At 39.9% G+C, this 24,496-nt stretch overlaps 1 protein-coding gene across 2 annotated transcripts in view; it reads left to right on the forward strand.

Moving 5' to 3' along the window:
- ARFGEF1 (ADP ribosylation factor guanine nucleotide exchange factor 1) overlaps positions 798-24,496 on the forward strand; it is a 148,095-nt gene continuing 124,396 nt past the window's right edge. The window contains exon 1 of one of the 2 annotated variants that reach the window (XM_001928010.7): positions 798-1,465. In XM_001928010.7, the coding sequence (XP_001928045.1) occupies positions 1,342-1,465 (124 nt within the window). In that variant the 5' untranslated portion in view covers positions 798-1,341. The remainder of the gene's footprint in view (positions 1,466-24,496) is intronic. The other variant, XR_002343274.1, reaches the window with a different exon arrangement.

Below are 24,496 nucleotides of genomic sequence, written 5' to 3' on the forward strand. Positions count from 1 at the left end.
TTGGAGATATGCACCTAGATCACCATGTAAATTATTTGCATATAGTTTAATGGTATTCTTTATCATTTTCTGTTCTGAATGAAACATTGTAGACATCTGAATTCTTCTTTAGTATTTAAGCAGACACGTGTGTCTGCGGTAACATCTGTACTTAGAGCTTTTCCATTCTGAAACTAGTTTTCCTGTCCTGAGCCGAATCTTAGTATTAATGGCATAGAGCTCTAAGGGAACTCATCAATCAGAAGCATTCACCTGTTCCCTTAACTTTAATCTCAATTCAGTAGAGATCTGAAACCTAGAGTTTACCGATTTTTATCCTACAGAAATGAAAAAGTGAAACAGTCCCCAATCCTTGTCAGATTGGTTTTAGTCTTCCCAAGAGAGAATCCTGAGGTAGTCGGCGGGCACGGACCTGGACAGCAGTTTCGTGCAGCTGGTAAGGAAACTGAAAATCGAGAGTGCCAGGTGAAGACCGCGCGGCTGAACCTGGGCCGGACGGCTGTTTCCGTGACCCCTGGAGCGGAAGGGGCCGCGCGCCCACCGGGGGGCTCTCCATATGCTTCCGATACGTGGATGCAGCGCAGCTGGGAGACCCATTCATTCAGTAGGAGCTTCGGCCCCGGGGGTTCCGGGTGCCAGGGCGCAGCCCCAGTGAGGAGCCCGAAGCGCCCCGCGTGGCGCCGCAGGACGCCCGCCACGCCCCACGCCGCCCTGCAGGCAAACGCGGGAGGCGGCGAGGCCCCGCCGGGCCGCCGTAGCGCTGCGGCTCGAGCCGCTCCTCCCGCGCCGCCCTCCGCCCCCTGCCTCCCGGCGCCGCGGCAGCTCTGGGCAGCCGACGCTGCCGCCGCCGCTTCCTCCTCTGCAGCCGTTCGGCCGCTGCGTGACGCGTCGTTTCCTCCCAACATGGCGGCCGGGGCAGGTCGGCGGTGATGGAGGCCAGTCCGCGGCCACGGCGGGTGCTAATCCCCACAGTAGCCAGGGCAGCCCTGCTCTCGCCGGGCCTCTGAGCCGCCGCCTCGTCCCTCGGCCTCCGGCTGACGGCCGCCGAGCTGGGCTCCCTCGCCGCCCCCGGGCCGGAGGGACAAGTGGAGCGGGGTGGCCGGCAAACGACCCCCGGGCGGGGAGAAGCGGAGGTCCCACGGGCGCGGCCCCTCTGGGGGCGGTGACGACCTCCGCGCTCCTCGGCCGCCCGCCCCTTCCTGATCCTGCCGCTGCCCTCCACGCCTCCTCTTCCCCACCTCCACCCCCTCTCCTTTCTCTCCGCTTTTCCTCCCCCTCCTCCTCCCCTCCAGCCGCTGGGAGCCGCGGGTCGGACGAGCCGCCGCCTCCTTCTCTGCGTCCATGTATGAGGGGAAGAAGACGAAGAACATGTTCCTGACCCGGGCCCTGGAGAAGATTTTGGCCGACAAGGAAGTGAAGAAGGCGCATCACTCCCAACTGCGCAAAGCGTGCGAGGTGGCGTTAGGTGAGTGGGGAGGAGGCCGGGGATGGGGGTGGGGGAATGGGGGGGGCGCCGGCGCGGGAGGTGGGGTCGCTGGGGGCTCGCCCTGAGCCGGCGCCGCTAACCTCGGGGAGCCCTCGCCGAGCCCCGGCCGCCTGGCTGGAGTTGACAGTAACTCGGCTGGATGGGGGGCAGAGGCAGGGTGGAGGAGGAAGGGCAGTTAGTTAGCTCGGCCCGGGGCCGGCGGCTGCGCTCGGGCTCGACTCGGGAAGAGCAGGTTGTGTCGGCCGACCGTGCGGTGCGGACAGGCTCTCACCCTTTGTGAGGCGGCAGCAAGAGGAGCTGTTGTTTATTGGCGTGGAAAATTGAGGTGGAGCTGATTTGGCAGGATTGGGCGTGGGAAGGGTTCTGTCTTGTAATTTCCATAACTTTGTCGTTTGGCGTGGTACTTTGGGAAGCTAGGCTGAAGTTGTTCCCTTGTTGACAGTCTCGAGAAGGGGTTTGCGAGAGGTGCAGCCTGTTCTGACATCTCTCCGCCTCCGCCACGGGAAAAACAGAGTAATGTGGTATCCGACTGGGCTGACCTGGAAGAACTAGACCGGAGGTTAAGGGGTGGGGGGGCGAGATAAAAGCGGGGAAGGATAGGACCTTTAGATAAGATGGCTTTAGGGGACAAGGAAGGAAGGGTTTGAATGGGGAAGAGGAAAAAGACAATGACACCCACCAGCCACATGTTTGGACCGTGGCAGCCGCTCTCAAGCTTGAATTCTGATTTATAGTTCAGACGGAAGCGATCTAGTGTAATGAAGCCCATAGCGGGGTAAGTCCGAACAATACCTACAGCGAGGCCAGGCAGATGAGGAATTGTTAGAGAGGACCCACCGGTGGATCTGTTGCATCCATCAAGGATGAATTCGTTTAAGGCGAGACCAGAACATTAAACACAAAGATGAATTCCTAATGCCTGCGCTTTATTTTATAGTCCCGGAAATAGACTACATCAAATTGAGAGAAAACGAAGCTTAAGTGGGCTTTGGGAAAAAAGCATCCTTGAAGGGGAAAAAAAAATCCAGAATAACTTAGATGTATGCTAAAGGGTCACGACAGCTTAAAAGCAACTTTTCCTTTTAATTATTTAAATAAGTAGAAGACTTTTTTCCAATACTTAGATTGTATTTTATTATTATAATTTTTAATAATTATTTCCCCAATACAATTTTTTTTTTGTACTGTACAGAGAAAACTTTTTAACTTGCTATAATCTATGCTTTTTTCATCTTCTATTTCGGATCCTTTGAAGTGGTATGAAAAACGTTAAAATTTTTTCATTAAATTTTTTTTGAATTTTATATATAATGAGTTTAAGTTTAGGTTTTTTTTACCCTTCATGAATCAGAAGTTCAGCTTTTGCTATTGTAGCTAGCAAAAGACTGTTTTAGGTGTATAAGAAGATGTTGTACAGTGGTGAAAATTGAATTTAAATCTTGTCCTAAAAAAAATAATTATTAATTTGGGGTGGGATGAGGGAAGGAGTGATTTGGGGAATTTTTAAAAGAATTGTTATGTGTAGGCTTATGAATAACTTGCAGGTTAAAGCAGTTAAGTTCAAACTAAATTTTTAGTGTATGAAACTATATTTTCCATGTTAAAGTATACTTTTAATACACTCAATTACAAGTGTTAGAATGAAGAAATGGACTCTCTGTGTGTGTCTGTATATATAGTATATACATTATTTATATATTTATTCTCTCTCTCTCCCCAAGATGCTAATGTAAGTATATTTTAACCGAGAGCTCACTGGGAGGAGAATGTGCAATCCTGGGTTTAAATCCCAGTTCTCTTGCTTTGCAGTGTAATAAAGTCCCTGGGCCTTAGTTTCCTTCTCTTTAAAATTAGGATGTTGAACTTAATGATTGTAAGGTTGCTTCCTCTCTAATGTGCCATGAATGTGAACACACTGTTCTGTTAACTTGCCCGTTGAGAGTATTCCTGCCTCTCTTGATTGGCATCCTTAGAGGGCTTATAGCTTGGTCCTTGCTATTTCTAGACATAGGGACCTCTTGGTAGTGTGTGTACCAGCTGTACCAAGATTGTCTGTTTGATGTTTAGCCAGTTTGGGGTTTGTTTTTTGCTTTTTGTCTTTTCTAGGGCTGCACCCATGGCATACGGAGGTTCCCAGGCTAGGGGTCCAATCAGAGCTGTAGCCGCCAGCCTACACCATAGCCACAGCAACGCCAGATCCGAGCCACGTCTTCAGCCTACACCACAGCTCACGGTACCACTGGATCCTTAACCCACTGAATGGGGCCAGGGATGGAACCTGCAACTTCATGATTCCTATTCGGATTCGTTAATGACTGAGTCACCATGGGAACTCCAGTTGGGGGGGGGTTGTTTGTTTGTTTTTTGCCCCTTCCTTTTAGTTAGGAGAAGCTTATTATGAAGAATGTGACTACCCATGCAGGGACTAGGCACAAGAGTACTTTCTTTACTTGATATATAGAGCTTTTCCCTCACATTTTATAGCTACATTTAGTCTGCTACAAAATCTCATTGAGCAGTCTCCTGGTAGTTAATCTCTGATGACCTTTGTTTTCTTCCCTTCTAGTTATCCATCTGCATTATCTCCCAAACATAAGTTGATAGGATAACCCATTTTATCTTTTCAGAAAGTGTAATATTTTGTAGTAGATGGTATCCCTGGAAACTGTTATAGATCTTCCTTTTCTTCTTCGCTGTTGTGACCTGGCTCAGGCCCACTTTGGTCTCTTAATATCTGTATGTCTGTCAGGCTGGGTGGGAGTGTAAACTGGAATGGCCTAGTTTGGTCCTCCCTGATTGTGAGAGGATAGGAGTTGGTTCATGGTAGTAGAAAGGTGGGTGTCGTTATGACCCTTCTAAGTGTACCTGCCTGCATTCATTCCGTCTCCACCCCCTGCCCCGAATTTATATTGAGTACCTAATATGGAGCTGAAGGGAAATGGACAAGAAACAAGCAAATATGTAGTATTTTTATATCCAGGCTTTTAATCCTTTGTGTTTTAAAATTTTATTGGTGTGTGAGTAGATTTCAAAGCACTAATACTCAAAATTAATTTAATTACCTTTTAGCAAAATGGCCTGTAAATAATACTCACAAGATTTCATTCAGCTCATCACGTATTCTTAAGAAAATTGTATTTTTTGTTGTTAAGTATAGCTTTTAGAAAACTTTATCTAGATTAGGGGAGATTTTACTTTATTATATAAAATCCATTCTCAAAGACACCACTTAAAGGACTTTTATTTACCCAAAAAGAAAAATAATGAAACCTTTAAAGCCGATTATTTAAAACTTGTATTAAATTATCTTACATTTCAGACTTTATTTTGAAGTAAGTGGTTAAAAAAAAAAAAAAAAAAAAGAAACAAAACCCCATACACCTATATTGTTACAATCAGTGTGAAGCCCACAGACCCAAGAATAGCTCTAGGTTGCCCTCTCTTGGTACCTGCCCCACTATAGCTCTGCAGCAAACGCTGAACTCTGCAGAGTGAGGGCCTCTAGGCTGCCCTAGCTTAGCCTGATCCATTCCTGCTCTCCAGCATCCTGAATTAAAAATAGTCTGGCCATCTGCTGGCAGATGAGACAACAGCTGAGCTATTTTTAGCTCAAAGAATTTAGGATTGTTGAGAGATTGGGCTTGAAGGTAGTAGCATTGTTTGTTTCGTGGGGAGGGTGCAATTGGGCCATATTCCAGTCAGGTCCCCAAGTTTCAAGAGTTTCTTTGGTGTTAGAGCTATCTATGACTAGTTCAACTTCTGCCTCTGACATCAGATATCTGTGAAGATACTCTGCAGATGTTAGGATGAGTGAGTTCAGGGTTGGAAGCTGGCAGTGATTCAGAATAGGAGTGAAAGGGGTGACCAGAAGAAGGTTTTAGAGACAAGGGTAACCCTGCAGAGTCAGTGATGAGGGTGGGATCCCTGCAGAAAGATGGGAAAATGATGGAGAAAAAGAGGAATTGTGAAGGAAGTAATTTTTGCATCAGACAAGGTGTGAATTTGTGTTCATCATGTTCCAAAGTGATCCTACTGGTTTAGTTTCTTACGGAGTCTCTTAGCTATAATTATAGTCTCCTCCAGAAATGTAAATATACTTAGGCTAAAAACTTACCAGAGCTTGCTTCCTTCTACCCCTCTAATCTCACCCTTGTTTTGGTTAGTATGTTATAAAAAAGATGTATGGGTGGAGGGAAAGTTGCCTGATTGCTTTTGACCCCAGTTTTCTGCTACTTGTAATAATTCTCTTAATTTCTGTCACTCTTGACCATTTACAAAAAATGACTTATCCCCATTATTGGGAATAACTCATTATTATTCCCAATAATGAATTATTTTAATTATAAAATTATTACAGTGAATTATTTTAATCATAGTATAAATAAATATAATCATTAGCAAGTCTCCTTTTAAACCTTTCTTGATATCTAAAATACAAAGTGTTTTCACTAAGTCAGGCTGCCAGAATTTTTGAGGTAGCTAGGAAAGAAGGGCTCAATGAATGAAATGACTGAAAGAAAAATTCCATTAGGTTTGAGGTGAAAAAAATAAGTTTGGGTTACCACATGTAACTCTTTTCATTGTGGAGATTTATAGTGCACATTAACATAGTTAAGATTCTGAGGAGTCCTCTACAGTAAAGAAAAAAAACCCTCAATTTTGCTTAATGAAAATTTTCCTAAATTTGTTTGACCCCTTTCCCTGTCTGTCAACACCCTTAGGAAACATTATTCCTTGAAATTTACTTTGGGACACTATTCAGGGGGAGGACAGATGAAGCAGATGCAATAGCCCTAACTACTGATGAAAGCATTCTTGTGTTTTTGGAAAGTAGGAGTCCTATGTGGGAAGGAGAAAGTCAGAAATGAAGTGTAGTTGGAAAGAGTGGTATCAAGATCAACAGACTGTTTCCTTTCTAGCTCTTTCTTTTCTATGTCATGGCAGACATCTTTTTGTCTCTCCTGATAATGTGTAACTTGCAGAGAAACTTGTGTTGGTAATTGTTTTTTCGAACCAGAATAAAAACGCATTGTGAATCAGAAGTAATTTGTAGGAATATTTGTCATAATACTCCTCACAAAGAGGAGGGAATTTGAAGAGGGAAAATACGTGAACACATTATTGTTGCCATTCAAAACTTAGGTATGTTCTTCATTCAGTTATTTGTTGAACTAGTACATGCCAGATACTGTTGGAGTGCTGGGCATATAGCATTGAGCCAGATATGCTTTCATTTTCCAGGGCAATAAGGCTAACATTAAAAAACAAACTAATATATTGTTAGATTGTTATTATGTCAAAAAAAAAAAATAGTTCAGAAAGGTCAAAGGAGAATGACCAGGAGTTCAGTTTTAGGTAGGGTTGTCAGGAAAGGCCTTTCAATGAGGTGACCCTTCAAATACCTGGATGAAGCAAATAGAGGGAACAGCATGACGAGGTACCTTCCAAGCTTGTGTGGCTGGGAAAGAGTGAGAAGGAGAAGGTAGAAGAAAAGGGCTTCTTTAGATTTTATTGCATCTGTGCTGGAAGTCACTGTAGAGTTTTATAGAAGGTGACAAAGCAGATTTACATTTTAAAAGTCTCAACTTTGGCCAGAAATGATGGTGATTTGGACCAGGCTGGTGGTGATGGAATAGAATTGGTTGCATCTGGAACATATATTAAAGCTGTTGACAGGATTTGCTGATGGGTTGGTTGCTCTGCTGATGGGTTGATTGCACGACAACAATCATAGCCAGAACTACAAGGTTGTTGGAGAAGGCATTCACTGGGATGGGGAACACCGGGATAGAAACAGCCTTTGGAAAAAAAGCTGACATAGTAAAACATTTCCATTCATCTCTTTACATGTATTTTAGAATTTTTTTATGATAGAATTTCCTGCTGAAGTTATAGGATATTTTCTACTGAGAAAAGGACACAATTAAAATGGGAAGACGTATCCTACTGAGAAGGCACAAAACAGTTTCAAATTTGAGTTGTCAGGGTTTTTTTTCAGTGATATTTTTTCCTAAGAGAATGAGCCTTTCACATAGTTTCAGTTACAATAAACAATTGATCTGGTCTCTTTCCGATAGGATCTTTGCAGATGTAATTAGTTAAGCATCTCAAAATGCAATCATCTTGGATTTAAGGGTAGGAACTAAATCTAGTGACTGGTATCCTTATATCTAAAGGACACAGAGACATACAGAGGAAGAACGCTGTGGTAAAGACAGAGGCAGACAGAGATTGGCATTATGGTGCCATAAATCAAGAAATGCCAGGTGTCATCAGAAGCTAGGATGGGGCAAAGGAGCAGTCTTCCCTGGAACTTACAGTGGCAGGATGGCTCTGCTAGCACCTTGAATTCAGACTTTGGGCCTCCAGAACTGTGAGAGAACATATTTCTGTTATTTATTTATTTATTTATTTTTTTGTCTTTTGTCTTTTTTTCGGGCCACACCCACGGCATATGGAGGTTCCCAGGCTAGGGCTCGAATTGGAGCTGTTGCTGCTCTCCTACACCATAGCCATAGCAGTGCGGGATCTGAGCCACGTCTGCGACCTACACCACAGCTCACCGCAGTGATGGATCCTTAACCCACTGAGCGAGGCCAGGGATCAAACTGGCAACATCATGGTTCCTAGTCGCATTCGTTTCCGCTGCGCCACCCCAGGAACTCCAAATTTCTGTTGTTTTAAACTACCAACTTTGTGGTAATTTGTTGAAGCAGCCCCAGGAAACTAATAAAAGTTCCTTTATCCCAATTTTTTAGACATAATTTGATTTATTTGGGCTTCTATTTTCAGGGTATAGCATGTACTTGAATAGCATAGGGGTCAGGGCACCCACCCTCCAAGCAGTTGAAACTGAGTATAACTCTTTAGTCAGCCCTCCATATTCATGGTTCTGCATCCTTGGAGTCAGCCAGCTTTGGGTCGAGTAGTACTGTAGTGTTTACTTTTAAAATCCATGTGTAAGTGGACTCATGCAGTTCAAACCCATATTGTTTTTGTTCAGGGTCTGCTGTATATCTTCATACAGTCAAATACTGTCTTTGGCTGGTCTCTGTTTCATAAATCTAGAAGGGGGTTATTCTGAGACTTTATTGTTCATGAGTCTTGAGAAATCTCTTTAAAAAAGAGTCCTGGGCCCAAGTATTTAAACTGTTTGTATTCTGCTGTTGATATTTTTGTTTTAATTAGATTTAGTCTTGATATAACTACATCAGTCTTTAGAGCAGAGCCTATGTTATCTTCTTATTCAGACAAGGTGAAAAACAATTTTAAAAGTATTTCATATCACAGTATTACTTCTGGAGTTTAGAAAACTCCATGTGGGACAGTTAATGTTTTTCTCTCAACTTTGAATCCAAGAGAATATACAGTGAAACTTCACTAATCAGCTCCTTAATAACTATTTATCCACATCTTACTGAGAAATCAATTAATCGATAAAAGATACAGACAGAATAGGTATATGAGGACCAAGCAATTTACTCAAAGGAGAGTCCTTGTGCCTTAGTTTACTTTTAGTCACATGTAAGTCCTGTAAGTTACTTTTTTTTTTTTAAACAAATCCTTTTCTTCAAACCATTTTCACAAATAAAATTTGGGGAAAAATCACCCATGAAAATGGAGATAACCATAGTTAGCTTTATAAAAAACTTCATTGATATTGTAATTTACAGTCTATAAAATATGCCCATTTTAAATGTTAACAATTTTTACTAAATTTCATTGAGTTGTGCAACCATCACCACAGTCTAGTTTTAGAACATGTCCATCACCCCTGTAAGAAGCCTAGCAGCCATTTACATTTAATCCCTGTTACAGCCTCAGCTCTGGGCATCTACTAATCTCCTTTCTGCGTCCTTATTTGCCTTTTCTGGACATTTCATATAACTGTACGTCATACATATGTGGTCTTTTATTTCTGGCTTCTTTGACTCAGCATAGTGTTTCTGAAGTTCCTTTATGTTGTAGATGTATCAGTATTTCATTTCTTTTTATTGCTAAATAGTATTCCATAGTGCGGAATTCCGCATTTTGCTCATCTATTCACAGTTGATGGGCATTAGGGTTGATTGAACAATGCTGCAATAAATATTTGTGCACAAGTCTTTATGTGAGCCTGATATTTCATTTCTTATGGATACCAAGGAGCGGAATTGTTGGATCATATAATAACCTTAACTTTTTAAGAAACTAAGTTGTTTTCCAAAATGGCTGCACCACTTGGAATTCTCATTTAGCCTTGCCAGTCCACATTTGTTATTGTCTGTGTTTTTGATTTTAGTGGTCCTAGTTAATGTGAAATGTTATTTCAGCGAAACACTGTTAGCTTTTCGAGAATTTTTTCCAGACTTCATTCTGCACACATACACATGAGCAGATGTATTTTTCCAAAAATTGAGCTTATTTCTGAGGCGATAATAGGAAGAAAAGAAATAGCTAACTTTTATTGACTGTTTACTGTATGCCAAGTTCTGTGCCAATTAAATACTTCATTGGCTTTATCTCAGTTAGTTGTCAAAACAACCTTATGCGCTAAGGTGCTATTATTATCTGTATTTTGCAAATGAAGAAACTGAGGTTTAGAGCTGTGTTTGGCAGAGTGGGAATATGAGTGTCTTGTGGCTTATTGCGGCTGTCCTAAACTGTACCCTTAATCACTGAACTGTTTACAAGTAACAGATAACAAAATGGGAAAGGAGGGCATCCATAGAAAGAAAGGCACTGCTAAGAAAAAAGGCAAAAGTACATCATAGATAAAGAAACAATCAGTCAACAACAATGTATGAAAATATTGCTCTGTACATTTCAGTGAATCCTGAGGGCAATCAAATTGTGTACTATGTGTTCATATTGTCATCCCTGGGTCTGTCTTACAAAACAGATCCTTCTAGTCTGTTCTCTAAGAAGGCAGGCAGATTCATGTGTGTTTTTCTGTGTATCTTTCTAAGACTTTTAACAAAATTTTAAAGTAAGATTTTTATTTGAGCCATTTGGAAAATTCTGTCCTGTGTGACTCCCAAGGATTCTTGATAGGCTAGCTTTCATGGTACTTGTATTCCTAACCCTTTAAAAATACTCTCACTTGTGCTTTCTTTCTTTTTTTTTTTTTTTGTTTGTTTGTTTTTTTTTTTTTTTTGTCTTTTCTAGGGCCTCTCCCATGGCATATGGAGGTTCCCAGGCTAGGGGTCTCATTGGAGCTGTAGCCACCAGCCTACGCCAGAGCCACAGCAATGCTGGATCCGAGCCGCGTCTGAGACCCACACCACAGTTCACAGCAATGCCAGATCCTTAACCCACTGAGCAAGGCCAGGGATCGAACCTGCAACCTCATGGTTCCTAGTCAGATTCATTAACCACTGAGCCATGACGGGAACTCCATCTCACTTGTGCTTTCTATCTTAATATTTTATAGCATTTCAGATCATTTTAAGAATTGAAATAAAAACAAAATCTTATTAAAATGTTATCTTATGGGAAATTACAGACAAGACTTCACCTAAAAATAACTGGTAATATGTCTCTGGCTTCTTTTGTACAGTCTCATTATTTCATGTGCTTTTTTTTTTTTTTTGGTCATGCCCAAGGCATGTGGGAGATCCTGGGCCGGGGATTGAACTCATACCACAGCAATGATCTGAGCCATTGCATTGATAATGCTGTGTCTTTAACCTGCTATGCCACAAGGGAACTCCTCATGTATTTTTTATATACTATATCTATGTGTCTTCCTACCTAGAATTTTAGTAAGTATGAATTTAGGAGCATTTACGTTTAAAATTTGCTGCATACATTTTTCCTTTTATTTTTATTAATCCCTGCAAAATTCAGGAGTGTTTGTTATGTACACAGAATTATTTAAACCCTAAGACGAAGCTCACAGAGTTAGCATATGGCCATTTATGGTTCTTGTTCCTTAGGCAAAATTGCCGTATATTATACTTGTGCTGGGTGCACTTGAACACAAGACCGAGTATTTACTCTTTTTATTGGCTTTGATCCATTTTTATGTAACTGTTCTTTTTCATTGTTCCTTTGCATTTTTTTTTCTATTCTAAAAGTATGTATCAAAGGCATTAAAACTACTCTTTATAGTTAGGATAGGCATATTTTTGTTTTCTGTAAGTTTTATTGTTTTTTTCAAATTTTTTCCCTTGAGCTTTATTAGCATATAATATGAGTTACATGTAAGTTCACTTTCTCTCTTAGAATTAATAGTCAGGTGTTGATAAGCAGTTACTAAGTAAGTTTAAAACTCATTTTATCATATCTAATTCCATTCTACTTAGTGCTTAACATTTTTTATAATGTTGCTTGATTCTTTTTCCAAATAATTTTAGGATGCTCTTTTATTTCTTTAATTCTTTCTTTTATACTCTCTTAACATCTTATTAACATAATATTTACTCAGCATTTCTTTCCTTTTATTCTTGTATATTAGATAAAAAGTGTTAAAGTTGAGAAGTTGATTGTCTTACTTCATTCATTTTGTTGGGTCCTCATGCCGCTATTCCCTAAGTGTTAATTCTTACGTGATAATTGAGACTGCTTAATGCAGTGATAAGCAAAATCTTATGTGCAGTTTCTCATGTGCTTTATCTTTAGAAATGAAAATGGAACTACATGCATCTTCTAGTAATAGTGAAGAATAGAAATAAGGTGTAATATGTTTGATACCAGTTAATAATTAACATTTAATAGTTAATAATTAAGCTTTTAAAGTCTGTACCAGTTCCAAGATGGTTATTTTATAGTGAATACTGTGTTTACAGATATTTTTCTAGAAGAGGCATGGACAGAAATTAAATTTACATTATCAGAATGTACTTTTTTCCTAAATGCAATGATGAATCTGTGTTTTTGGATATATGAAATGAAAGTATTTTATTCTCTCTGTTCCTACCCCCAACCCCCATTTTTATGGCTATCAGAGAAGACCTGAGTGGCAAATGAGAAGGAAAGGTACTTTTGTTAGTGGTATGTAGCATATGCTTCCTTAAAAAGTGAATGAATATGCCAAAGTGCACTGTTAGGCTTTTCTATGTGGTTATATCTTCATTGAGTTGTTTTCCTTTTCCTTTTTTTTTTTAATAGGTTGTTTCAGTTCTTTCTTTAATTTTCTTTTACATTTCAAAAAGCACACCTGATTAGGTGATCAATATGCCCCAATCTAGTTCCCACCAAAAAACTGGGCATTCACGTCATAATCATTATAATTCTTTTTGTTTGGTTGGTTTTTCTTGTTTTGAATGAGAAACGTGTTCAGAGGTTAGTCTTTTTCTGTTTTATTACTAAGTTAAAATTACATTTATGAATATTTTTTGAACAGTTTTTATGTCAAATTGAATCTTGATTTTTTTGTTTGTTTTAATACTCCCCCACATGGTTTCTGATTTTACTGACGTTTTCTGTCTTCACCATTTTTTAAGGTGGTATAATCTTTCATTAATAGCAAATAAAGAACTTTGTTCATTATGCCACTCAGGCATGCCTGCTGCTGTTCAGTATAAATAAGATACTTGTCACTAGTTCGCTTGACTAAAACTTTTTAGTGTAAAGTTTCATTGATTCAGTAATGTCCTCAAATATTCTGTCTAGTTAATAATTTCGCTTTTGAGAACATTGGTAAGAAAATGAAAATTTTTTGAGTTTGGAAATTAAATGTCAAGAATGTTAGCTTTCTCTCACTTTTTCCATTTTTTAAAAATTTAAATATCCTTTTTCATTTAAAGAAATTACCACAATATTTCAGTTTCTCTTTTTGGAATTATTCCTTTTATATCCATTTCCTACCTAGTTTTCCTTCTCTGTCTTTCCTTCTCCTTTTCAAACCCTCACAATCTCTATCAGCATTGATATATGTGAAAACATTCTTGATTCATAAAGACATTTTATTTTATTATTATAATTGTTGTTATTTTTACCTTTTAGGGCCGCACCCACAGCATATGGAGGTTCCCAGGCTAGGGGTTGAATCAGAGCTGTAGCTGACAACCTACACCACAGCTAACAGCACTGCCAGATCCTTAACCCACTGAATGAGGCCAGGGATTGAACCCGCAACCTCATGGTTCCTAGTCGGATTCGTTTCCACTGTGCTGCGAGAGGAACTCCCATAAAGATATATTTTAAAGCAATTGAGACAATTTAAAAAATAATTGGTGGGTAACCTGACATCTGGTTACCGATCTGTGATGTGACCTCCCAAATGATCACTGAATTGCAGAAATGGAGGAAAATATACTATGTTGTGGAAAAACCATATTGATGGCAGTCTAGAACTAGACCTAGGAGAAATGAAAAAAGCTGAAAGAATGAGAGAAAAGAGCTGGGTATAGAGGAAGAAAACCAAAACTATTCAACATGGAAAATTCTTTTTCCGAAACACAAAACGAAAAAAGTAAAATTGTGAACGAAGCAGTAATCAAAGACGTAATGAAGGAAGCTGCACTAAAAAAATACCTGTGTTGTAGTTCTCATCGTGGTGCAGTGGAAACGAATTTGAACGGGAACCATGAGGTTGCAGGTTTGATCCCTGGCTTTGCTCAGTGGGTTAAGGTTCCAGTGTTGCCATGAGCTGTGGTGTAGGTTGCAGACTCAACTTTGATCTGGCGTTGCCGTGGCTTTGTTGTAGACTGGTGGCAACAGCTCCAATTAGACCCCTAGCCTGGGAACCTCCATATGCTGCTGGTGTGGCCCTAAAAGGACAAAAGAAAAAAAAAAAAGCCTGTGTATGAAAACGGCCATATTCCAGGAAGTAAAAAACTCAGTATTTAGAGACTCTTACAAGTCTCAGTCTAGCAATATTATTTAAAATAAAAGATTAAAAAAAAAAAAATCCCATGAATTTCTAGGCAGAGAAAAAAAGCTTCCAAAGAAGTGTTTTGTTTGTTAGGATTGCAAGTTTCAGCCTAGGTAAACCTAGGTAAACCTGAGTAATTTTGGAATTTGCTGAAAATAATAGAGCAACTCTGCTAATGCTAATAAACTCAGACTTTTCTTTTTTTTTTTTTTTTGTCATGCCTGTGGCACATGGAAATTCCCAGTCCAGAAATTTAACCTGAGCCACAGTGGTGACCCAGTGTGCTGCAGTGACAAGACCAGTTCCTTAACCCACTGCACCACAGATCTCCTGTATTTTTAAATCTGTCTATTCTACCTCTCCTTCTGTCTTCTTTTTTTCCTCTCCTTTCCCTGACTCTTTCATCCTTCCATGCCTTTCATTCCCTTTGTCTCAAATTCTATTTCTAAAAAATTTTTAGGAAATAATCAAGATATGTTGTGAAGATAGATGTACAAGTTTATTCATCATTGTGCTCTTTATAATTGCTAAAAGTGGAAAATAACTCAAGTTGTCAAAATAGGGGATTGGTTATTTAAATAATGGTATGTCCATACAGTGGGATAGTACAAAGAACTGAGTGGTGGTGTGTTGCAAATATATTTATTAAGATAGGAGGATGAGTGAGTAGAAAAAGTAGATTATATAATAGCATTTTTTAAAAACAAATATGTATAGGTATATATAGAAAAAGTATTGCAAATACAAGGAAATTTTTTCAATTTTATGTATTTTTTTATTAAAGTATAGTCGATTTACAATGTGCCAATATCTACAGTACAGCAAAGTGACCCCGTCATACATATATATACACATTCCTCTTTTTATATTACCTTCCACCATGGTCTATCCCAAGAGACTGGATATAGTTCCCTATACACTAGGACCTCATTGCTTATCTATTCTAAATGTAATAGTTTGCATCTAATAACCCAGACTTCCAGTCAGTCCCATTCTCTCCTTTGTCCTCACTGGCAACCACAAGTCTGTTCTCCCTGTCCGTGATCTGTTTCTGTTTTGTAGATAGGTTCATTTTTGCCATATTTTAGATTCACATGTAAGTGATATCCTATGGTATTCGTCTTTCTCTTTTAGATTTACTCCACTTAGTATGAGAATCTCTAGTTGCATCCATGTTGCTGCAAATGGCATTATTTTGTTCATTTTTATGGCTGAGTAGTATTCCATTGTATATATGTACCACACCTTCCTCTTTTTGTCTTTTGTCTTTTTAGGATGGTACCCGAAGCATATGGAGATTCCCAGGGTGGGGGTCTAATCGGAGCTACAGCTGCCAGCCTCCACCAGAGCCATAGCAACGCCAGATTCGAGCCTCATCTGAGACCTACACCATGGCTCACAGCAATGCCGGATCCTTAACCACTGAGCGAGGCCTGGGATCGAACCCACAACCTCGTGGTTCCTAGTTGGAACATTTCCGCTGCACCACCACTGGAACTCCTATCTAAATATAAGAATTAAAAATTCATTTTGAGAGAACCTCATTGGTTGCTGTATCTTGAAAAATACAAGGAAGTCATAGTTTTCAATTCCTCTGAACCCAAGCCAAGGACAGTTTATAGGTTTCAGAAGATCTCGTTTCCACATGTGTATCCATTGTGGATTTCTCAACACATTTAGAAAAGGTATGAAAAATTGATTCAAGAGTACAGTATTTCTTGGAGTTCTCTGGTGGCCTAGTGGTTGAACATCCAGTATTGTCACTGCTGTGGCTTGGGTTACTGCGTGGCACAGGTTTGATCCCTGTCCCAGAAACTTCTGCATTGCCGTGGGGGTGGCCAAAAAAAAAAAAAAAAAAAAAAAAGAGAGAAGGAGTACTATATTTCTTGCCATCTTTTCAAGGTCTAGTGGTGTTAGTTGGCATAGACTTAGTTTTGCAGATTCTTGGTCTTCCTTGCCTATTGGGAAACATGGTTTTCGGAAGTCTTCTCTCCTTTTACTAATTCAATATTTATTTGTATTTATAATTGCCTCTTAAAGTGCAGATAGTCTTTGGGAATATTAAACATCTTAGTTCTTTATATATTTGTACTGTCCTTAGGTTTCTGGAGAATGCTTTCTTGTCTTCCACATCTACCTGAGTGTTGCCCCAGTGCAGGAAGGAAAGTTTTGACAGAATAATGGGAGAGCATGGATTAACTTTGGAATATAGAACATTACGGGTCAGACAGGACTGTGGATAGGCCTGAAAAAGCTTCTTTGTATAATCTAAGGATAGCAGGATAGCATGAGGCTATAGATAAGAAAGAGCAAATAGGTGTAGAACGGTGAGGTGAGACAGTGTTAAAAAAAACAGGCTTCTTTACTTTGCACATAGAATGTGTAATATTTAAAACATGAAAAAGCGTTCTTTATAATTTGTTGATGATAGCTTGTTTTGTGTATTTGGGGAATCATGCCCTTTAGTTATTTTCTTTTAAAAAAGTAAATTAGTGGATTTTGTCTATGTGGCCAGTGTTTTGTATATTAAATTTTTTATTGACTCTGGTTTTATCACAGGATTAAAAGCCAATATAAAGACTTTGTAGCTTTTATTAACAAATGTTTATTGAACACCTTCAGTGTGTATAACTCTTGGGTACTGTGGATGCTAGAGGTTACTTATATATGGTCCCTCCCCTCAAGGAATTTATAGCCTTCTTAGGGGAAATAGATTGCAATAAATAAATTTTATAAGTGATAAACAGATATTATGGTATGTGAAATTGGTGGAAGCCCAAAGAAAGAATTGAGTAGTGGCTGGGTTGGGCATGGATCTAGGTACAGTTTTATGGGAGAATCACCTTAGACCTCAGGCTTGGAAGATCACTAGATGCCTGAGAACACTCCAGGTAGAATGAGTTGCTTGAGCATAGATGTATGAGATAGTACGGCTACACTTAGGGACCTGAAGGAAGTTCATTGTCGGTAGGTTATAGTTTGATAGAATGGATGAGGAGAGAAACGTCTGGATAACACAGCAGGAGACAGATCATTGAAGACCTTTTATGCCATCCCAAGGAATTTAGACTTTCTTGTAAACAATTAGATGCCAAGCAAAGGAGGGAAATGATGATGTTGCATTTCAGAAAGATCACTGTTGTCTCTATGAGAAATAGATTGCTGGGATTCAGAACTTTAGGCAGTGAGACCATTGTACTAATAAGCTGTTGCCATAGCCCTGTTTGAAGAAGCAAGGGCTTGAACTTGAAAAGATCTCAGTAAATCGACAGGACTTCATAACTGTTTGGATGTGAGAAATGAGGGAAAGAAATGCATTGAGGATGATCCTGAAGTTTCTAACCAGGTTATTTTGGGTTGTTGGATTCATTCACCAAAAAAGACAGTATAAGAAAATAAGCACATTTGAGAGAGGGGTTAGGAAGAAAATGGATACATTAAGGTTGATTTTGAGGTGTATGTAAGACGCTTAGTTGACAGTTGTTTTTAGCTTTTGTTTTTGTTTTTTTTGTTTATTTGACAAAAACTTAGGAGAGAGAGGAGAGCTGTAAATAGTTTAGGTGTTATCAGCATATAATGAACCACATAGATCTTTTTGGAGAAAAAGATATACATATTAATTTGCCCAGTAAATTTAATTTATTGCTTTCTTCAAGAAACATTTGTTTGCTGAGTACCTCTTGTCCCAGATTTCATGCTAAACTTGAAAAATATAAAGATGGAAATGATGGCCTTTGCTGTTTAGGAGCAAATTGTGGGAGATGGACACACAATAATTTCAGCATATTAAAGTAAGTATTGTGATAGTGATAACCAGAGGAAGGTGTCGAATGGATGTATGTAATTATCTTAGCCTGGAAGTATGGGGAAGATTTCTTGGCAATGATAGCTGTTTTTTTACGCAGAGGAATGAATGGGTATGAGCCAGGAAAAGATGAATGTGAAAAGAAATCTGAGGAGGGAAGAGCATTATTAGCTAAGGCATAACTAGCGACGAACATGAAGTATGGGAAATGGTACCTAGAAGATTGGCATTTTAAGAGTCTTAAATGGGTGAGGCAGGAATGGAGGAGATGAGGTTCTTGGACAGTATTATAGATGATGGTGATTATGGGTAGGGAACCACTGAAGATTTTTAATTGGGAGTGACATGGAATACATGACTGAAGCAGTCTTGAAAGGTATTTGCCAGGCAGAGTAGTAGTGGGGGTAGAATTCTAGGCAGAGGACATATACTTTGAGCAAAAGCCTAGAGGTGTAGAAAAGGAGATCACTTCAGGGGATTTAGAGTGTTCTTTTATTAGTCAAGTGTGAAGTGCAAGGAAGGGCATGTAGAGAGATGAGTGTGGTAGACAGGGCCCAAATCTTAGAGATTCTTGTGCTCCATGCTAAAGAGCTTGAACTTTAGCCTGTTAAAGATCACTTTGGCGCTGATAGGGTTCAAGAATGAAGATGAGTCAGTAGGCCTGATGAGAGATGAGGGCCTGACCTAAACAAGTAGAATACTGGAGAAATCAAATTCGAGAAAGTTACAGCAGTTGGCCCTTCTTGTCCTTGGAGATCATCTGTGGAGCATCTTAAAAATGTAACCAGCTGCATGCATCACATTACTGGAGATCCTGATTTGCTAAGCCTTAGACATGGGCCTGAGCATCTTACTTCAATTTGTATTTTTCATTATCATAGAGTAAAATCAACTTTTTTTTGGTGTGCAGTTCCATAAATTTTAACACCTGTAAAGATTTGTGTAATCTCTATCACAATTGAGATACAGAATGGTTTTAGCACCCCCAAATTTTCTTTCTTGCTGTCACTCTATAATCACACCTTTTTCCTCATCTCTAATCCCCTGGCAGTCACTGCTCTGTTCTGTGTCACTAAAGTTTTCTCTTTTTGAGAATGTCATGTACATCGAATGCAGGCTTTTGAGGCTGGCTTTCATTCAGTATGTCTTTGAGATTCATCCAAATTGTTGCATGTATTAATAGTCTATTCCTTTTTATCGCTCAGTAATGTGCCACTGTATGGATGTACTATAGTTTGTTTATCCATCACTCATTGAAGAACATCTTAGTTGTTCCCAGGTTTTGGCAGTATGACTAGAGCTGCTATAATGTCTGTGTATAGATACTTATTTGAACATAAGTTTTCATTTCTCTAGACTAGGTACCCAGGAGTGACATTGCTGGGTTGTATGGTAAGTATATGTTTAACTTATAAAAAACTTTCAAACCGTCTTTCCAAGTGGCCGTACCATTTATGTTCCCACCACCAGTGTGAGAGTTCCAGTTGTTGCAGTTTCTTACCAACCCTTGAGTCCCTATTTTAACTATTTCTAAATCGTTTTAGCAGGCGCACAGTGGTATCTCATTGTGGTTTTCATTTCTGTTTCCTTAATGGCCAGTGATGTTGAATATCTTTTTGTGTATTTATTTGCTGTGTGTATATCCCTTTGGTGAAGTGCCCTAAGTCTTTTGTTCATTTTTTTAAACTTTTATTTTTAAAAGATTTTTGGCCTTGCCCAAGGCATGCAGAAGTTCCCAGGCCAGGGATGAAACATGCACCAGAGCAGTGACAGTGCTGATCCTTAACCCTGAACCACCAGGGAATTCCTTTTTGCTCATTTTTAAATTTGGTTGTTTTCTTACTATTGAGTTTTCTTTAAAAATTTTAAAATAACTATGTATTTATTCTCCACAAGTCCTTTGTCGCATATGTGTTTTGCAATTATCTTCTGTAGCTTACCCTTTCATTTTCATAACAGTGCCTTTCACAAAAGATTTTAATCTTTGTAAAGTCTAATCTGTTAATTTTTTTTTTTTAATGCCTAACTGTTCCAACACCATTTGTTGGAAAGATTATCCTTTTTTTTGGTCTTTTGTCTTTTTAGGGTCGCACCCACGGCATATGGAGGTTCCCAGGCTAGGGATTGAATCAGATCTACAGCTTTGGCCTGTGCCACAGCCACAGAAACACCAGATCTGACCCACGTCTGCAACTTGTATACCACAGCTCACGGCAGCACTGGATCCTTAACCCACTGAGCAAGGCCAGGGTTCGAACCTGCATCCTCATGGATACCAGTCGGGTTTGTTAGCCACTGAGCCATGACGGGAGCTCCAAGATTGTCCTTTTTGAATTGCCTTTGCACCATTGTCAAAAATCAGTTGGTTATATCTCTGTGGGCCTGTATCAGTTCATTGGTCTCTGTGTCTGTTCCTTCTTCAATGCCACATTGTTTTGATTATTGCAATTTTATTTATTTATTTATTTATTTTTTGACTTTTTGCTATTTCTTTGGGCCGCTCCCGCGGCATATGGAGGTTCCCAGGCTAGGGGTCTAATCGGAGCTGTAGCTGCCAGCCTTCACAGAGCCGCAGCAACGCGGGATCCGAGCCGCATCTGAGACCTACACCACAGCTCACAGCAATGCCGGATCGTTAACCCACTGAGCAAGGGCAGGGACCGAACCCGCAACCTCATGGTTCCTAGTCGGATTCGTTAACCACTGCGCCACGACGGGAACTCCTGATTATTGCAATTTTAAAGACTTAAAATCAGATGTCGTTTCCTCCCATTTTATTCTTTATCAGAAATATTTTTTCTCTTCTAGTTTACATTGCTTTTCCTTGGAAATTTGAGAATTCTCTTACCCATACACAGAAAATTTTACTGGACTGTGATTGGGAGTTGGTTAAATCTGTAAATCAGTTCGGAGAGAATTGCCGTCTTGTACTATTTTGAGTCTTCCAATCCATGAATATATATGTCTCCTATTCTTATAGTTCTTCTTTAATTTCTTCAGTATACATCCTGTACACATTTAAAGTTTATGCATAAAAATTTCATTTTGGGGAGAACTATTGTAAACAGTATTATTTTTTAACCAGTTGTTCCTTGCTAGTGTATAGAAGTTGGATTTGTTTTTGTGTGCTAAAACTTTGTAAAATAAATGGATTTATAAATTCTAAGTTTTTTCCTCTTCTAGATTTCTTGGGATTTTTTTACTTAGACAGTTAAGTCATTTGTGAATAAAAACAGTTCTTTCTCTTTTTTTTACAATCTGCATGACCCTTCTTTTTCTTACCTGATGATGTGACTGGGATGTTCAGTACAAAGTTGAATAGAAATGGTGACAGCAGCCATTTTGCCTTGTCCCAGATCTTGGGAGAAATCATTCAGTTTTTAACCATTAAATTTGGTGTTAGCAGTAGGTTTTTTTGTAGCTACTCTTAAAAGTTGGAGAAGTTCCTTTCTGTTGCTTGGTTTCTGAGAGTTTTTATCATGAATGGAAGTTGAATTTTGTCAGATTTTTTTTTTTTTGCATCAGTTGATATGATCATGTGATTTTTCTTCTTTTGCCTGTTTCCATGATAGATTACAGGGGTTGATTTTTTTTTTTTTTTTTTTTTTTGTCTTTTGTTGTTGTTGTTGCTGTTGTTGCTATTTCTTGGGCCGCTCCCGCGGCATATGGAGGTTCCCAGGCTAGGGGTTGAATCGGAGCTGTAGCCATCAGCCTACGCCAGAGCCACAGCAACGCAGGATCGGAGCCGCGTCTGCAACCTACACCACAGCTCACGGCAACGCCGGATCGTTAACCCACTGAGCAAGGGCAGGGACCGAACCCGCAACCTCATGGTTCCTAGTCGGATTCGTTAACCACTGCGCCACAACAGGAACTCCTGATTTTTTAAATATTGAATTAGCCTTGGATCCTTGGAATAAATCCCAATTGGTCATGAAGTATAATTCTTTCTATAGGTTGCTGTATTCTGTTTGCTAATATTTTGTTGATGATTTTTATATCTTCACTCATGAGATACTGGATTGCATTTTCTTTATCTGTCTTTGTGCAGTGTAATTCTGGCACTTACTACCTGCTGTCAGGTCAGATTTGACAGGTTAGGGGCATTGACCTCCATAAACCTCCTCACTTTGGACACCAGCCCCACGGTCCACAGCTGTCAGGGCATTTGCACTTCTACCCACCTGGCTACAAATTGGGGGTTCCCATTATCCCATCACATTTACTAGAACAACTCACAGAACTCAGAAAAGTGCCGGTTAGGATATGGTTTTATTATAAAGGAAACAAATCAGGACCATCTAAGAGACCCCTTAGACAAAGTCTGGGAGAGCTCCAAATGCAAAGCTTTTGTGTCCTCAGCATATATCACTCTTCTGCCACATCAGTGTGTATCACCAACTAGGGAAACTTAACCCAGCTTCAGGTGTCTAGGCTTTTATTTGGGGTTTTATTACATAGGCATGATTGAATCTGAATCAGTGGCTGCATGATTAAACCCAATCTGCCGTCTCCCCTCCCCTCTCTGGAGGTCAGGCCAAGACCATGTGGTTCAAGGCCACTTAGTTGGTCTTTGCAGCATGGCTGCTGGCTGGTCTTGAAACTATCCTAGAGCCCTGCTGTGAATTGAAAAAAAAGGGCAATCTCTTTTAACTGGTACATTCCAAGGGTAGAGGGCTTCTCCCAGTACCAGGGACAAAAACCACCCAAATTCTTAATTATACAGCATTCCAGTTTTATCGTCAGGATAAGACTGACCTCACAAAATGAGTTGAAAGGTGTCCTATGCTCTTCCGTTTTCTGAAAGAGATTATACAGAATTGGTGTTAATTTTTCTATAAACATTTGTTTTTTGTTTTTTGTCTTTTAGGGCCACACCTGTGGCCTATGGAGGTTCCCAGGCTAGGGATCAAATCAGAGCTATAGCCGCTGACCTACACCACAACCAGAGCCAACACAGGATCCAAGCCGAGTCTGCAGCCTAAACCATAGTTCACGGCAACACCAGATCCTTAACCCACTGAGTGAGGCCAGGGATCGAACCTGCATCCTCATGGATGCTAGTCAGATTCGTTTCTGCTAAGCCCCAACAGGAACTCTGATTTTTATATAAACATTTGGTAGAATTTTCCAGCAAAACCATCTGATACCACATTATATGTTAATCCTACTTTATTCATTTTATAATTGAAAATTTGTATCCTTTTACCAGCTTCTCCCTATTTTCGTCAACTTCACCTCCTGGCAACCACCATTCTACTCTCTATTTCTGTGAGTTCAGTTTTTTTGGATTCTGTGTATAGGTGATACCATGCAGTATTTGTTTTTCTCCGTCTGGCTTGTTTCACTTAGCACAGGGCCCTCCAACTTCATCCATGTTGTCACAAGGCTGAATAGTATTCCAGGAGTTCCTGTCATGGCTCAGTGGAAATGAATCTGACTAGTAACCTTGAGGATATCGGCTTGATCCCTGGCCTTGCTCAGTGGGTTGAGGATCCTGCGTTGCTGTGAGCTGTGGTGTAGGTTGCAGACGCGGCTCACATCCTGCAATGCTGTGGTGTAGGCTGGCGTTATGGCTCTGATTTGACCCCTAGCCTGGGAATCTCCATATGCCGCAAGTGTGGCCCTGAAAAAAAGACAAAAAAAATTAATAATACCCCATTGCATTTATTTAGTTGTTTGGGGGGGGGCTGCATCCACGACATGTGGAAGTTCCTGTGCCAGGGATCAAACCTGCACCACAGATTGACCCAAGCCGCCAGAGTACAAACCATACTCTTGACCTGCTGCACCACAAGGGAACTCCATACCACGTCTTTATGCATTCATCTGTTGACGGACACTTAGGTTATTTCTGTATCTCGCCTATTTTTTTTCCCATATTTTTCTGTTTTTGTTTTGTCTTTTTAGGGCCGCACCCATGGCATATGGAGGTTCCCAGGCTAGGGTTGAATCAGAGCTGCAACTCCTGGCCTACACCACAGCCACAGCAATGCTAGATCCAAGCCACATCTGCAACCTAAGCCAAACCTTGCAGCAATGCCAGTCCCCTTCACCCACTGAGCAAGGCCAGGGATCAAACCTACATCCTCATGATTACTAGTCAGATTCTTAACCCTCTGAGCCAAAACAGGAAGTCCTTGCCCTTGTAAATAATATGAACTTGGACAACAGATATCTCTTTGAGATAATGATATTTTTAAAATGTTAATTTTATATTATAGTTGATTTACAATGTCATGGTAGTTTCAGGTATACAGTAAAATGATTCATTTATGCATATATATATTTTTTTTCATTCTTTCTCAGATTTTTTTCCCCATGTAGGTTATTACGGAGTATTGAATAGGGTTCCCTGTGCTATACAGTAGGCCCTTGATGATTATCTATTTTATATATGGGAGTG

This window comes from Sus scrofa, chromosome 4, assembly GCF_000003025.6.
Source record: "Sus scrofa isolate TJ Tabasco breed Duroc chromosome 4, Sscrofa11.1, whole genome shotgun sequence".
NCBI lineage: Eukaryota > Metazoa > Chordata > Mammalia > Artiodactyla > Suidae > Sus > Sus scrofa.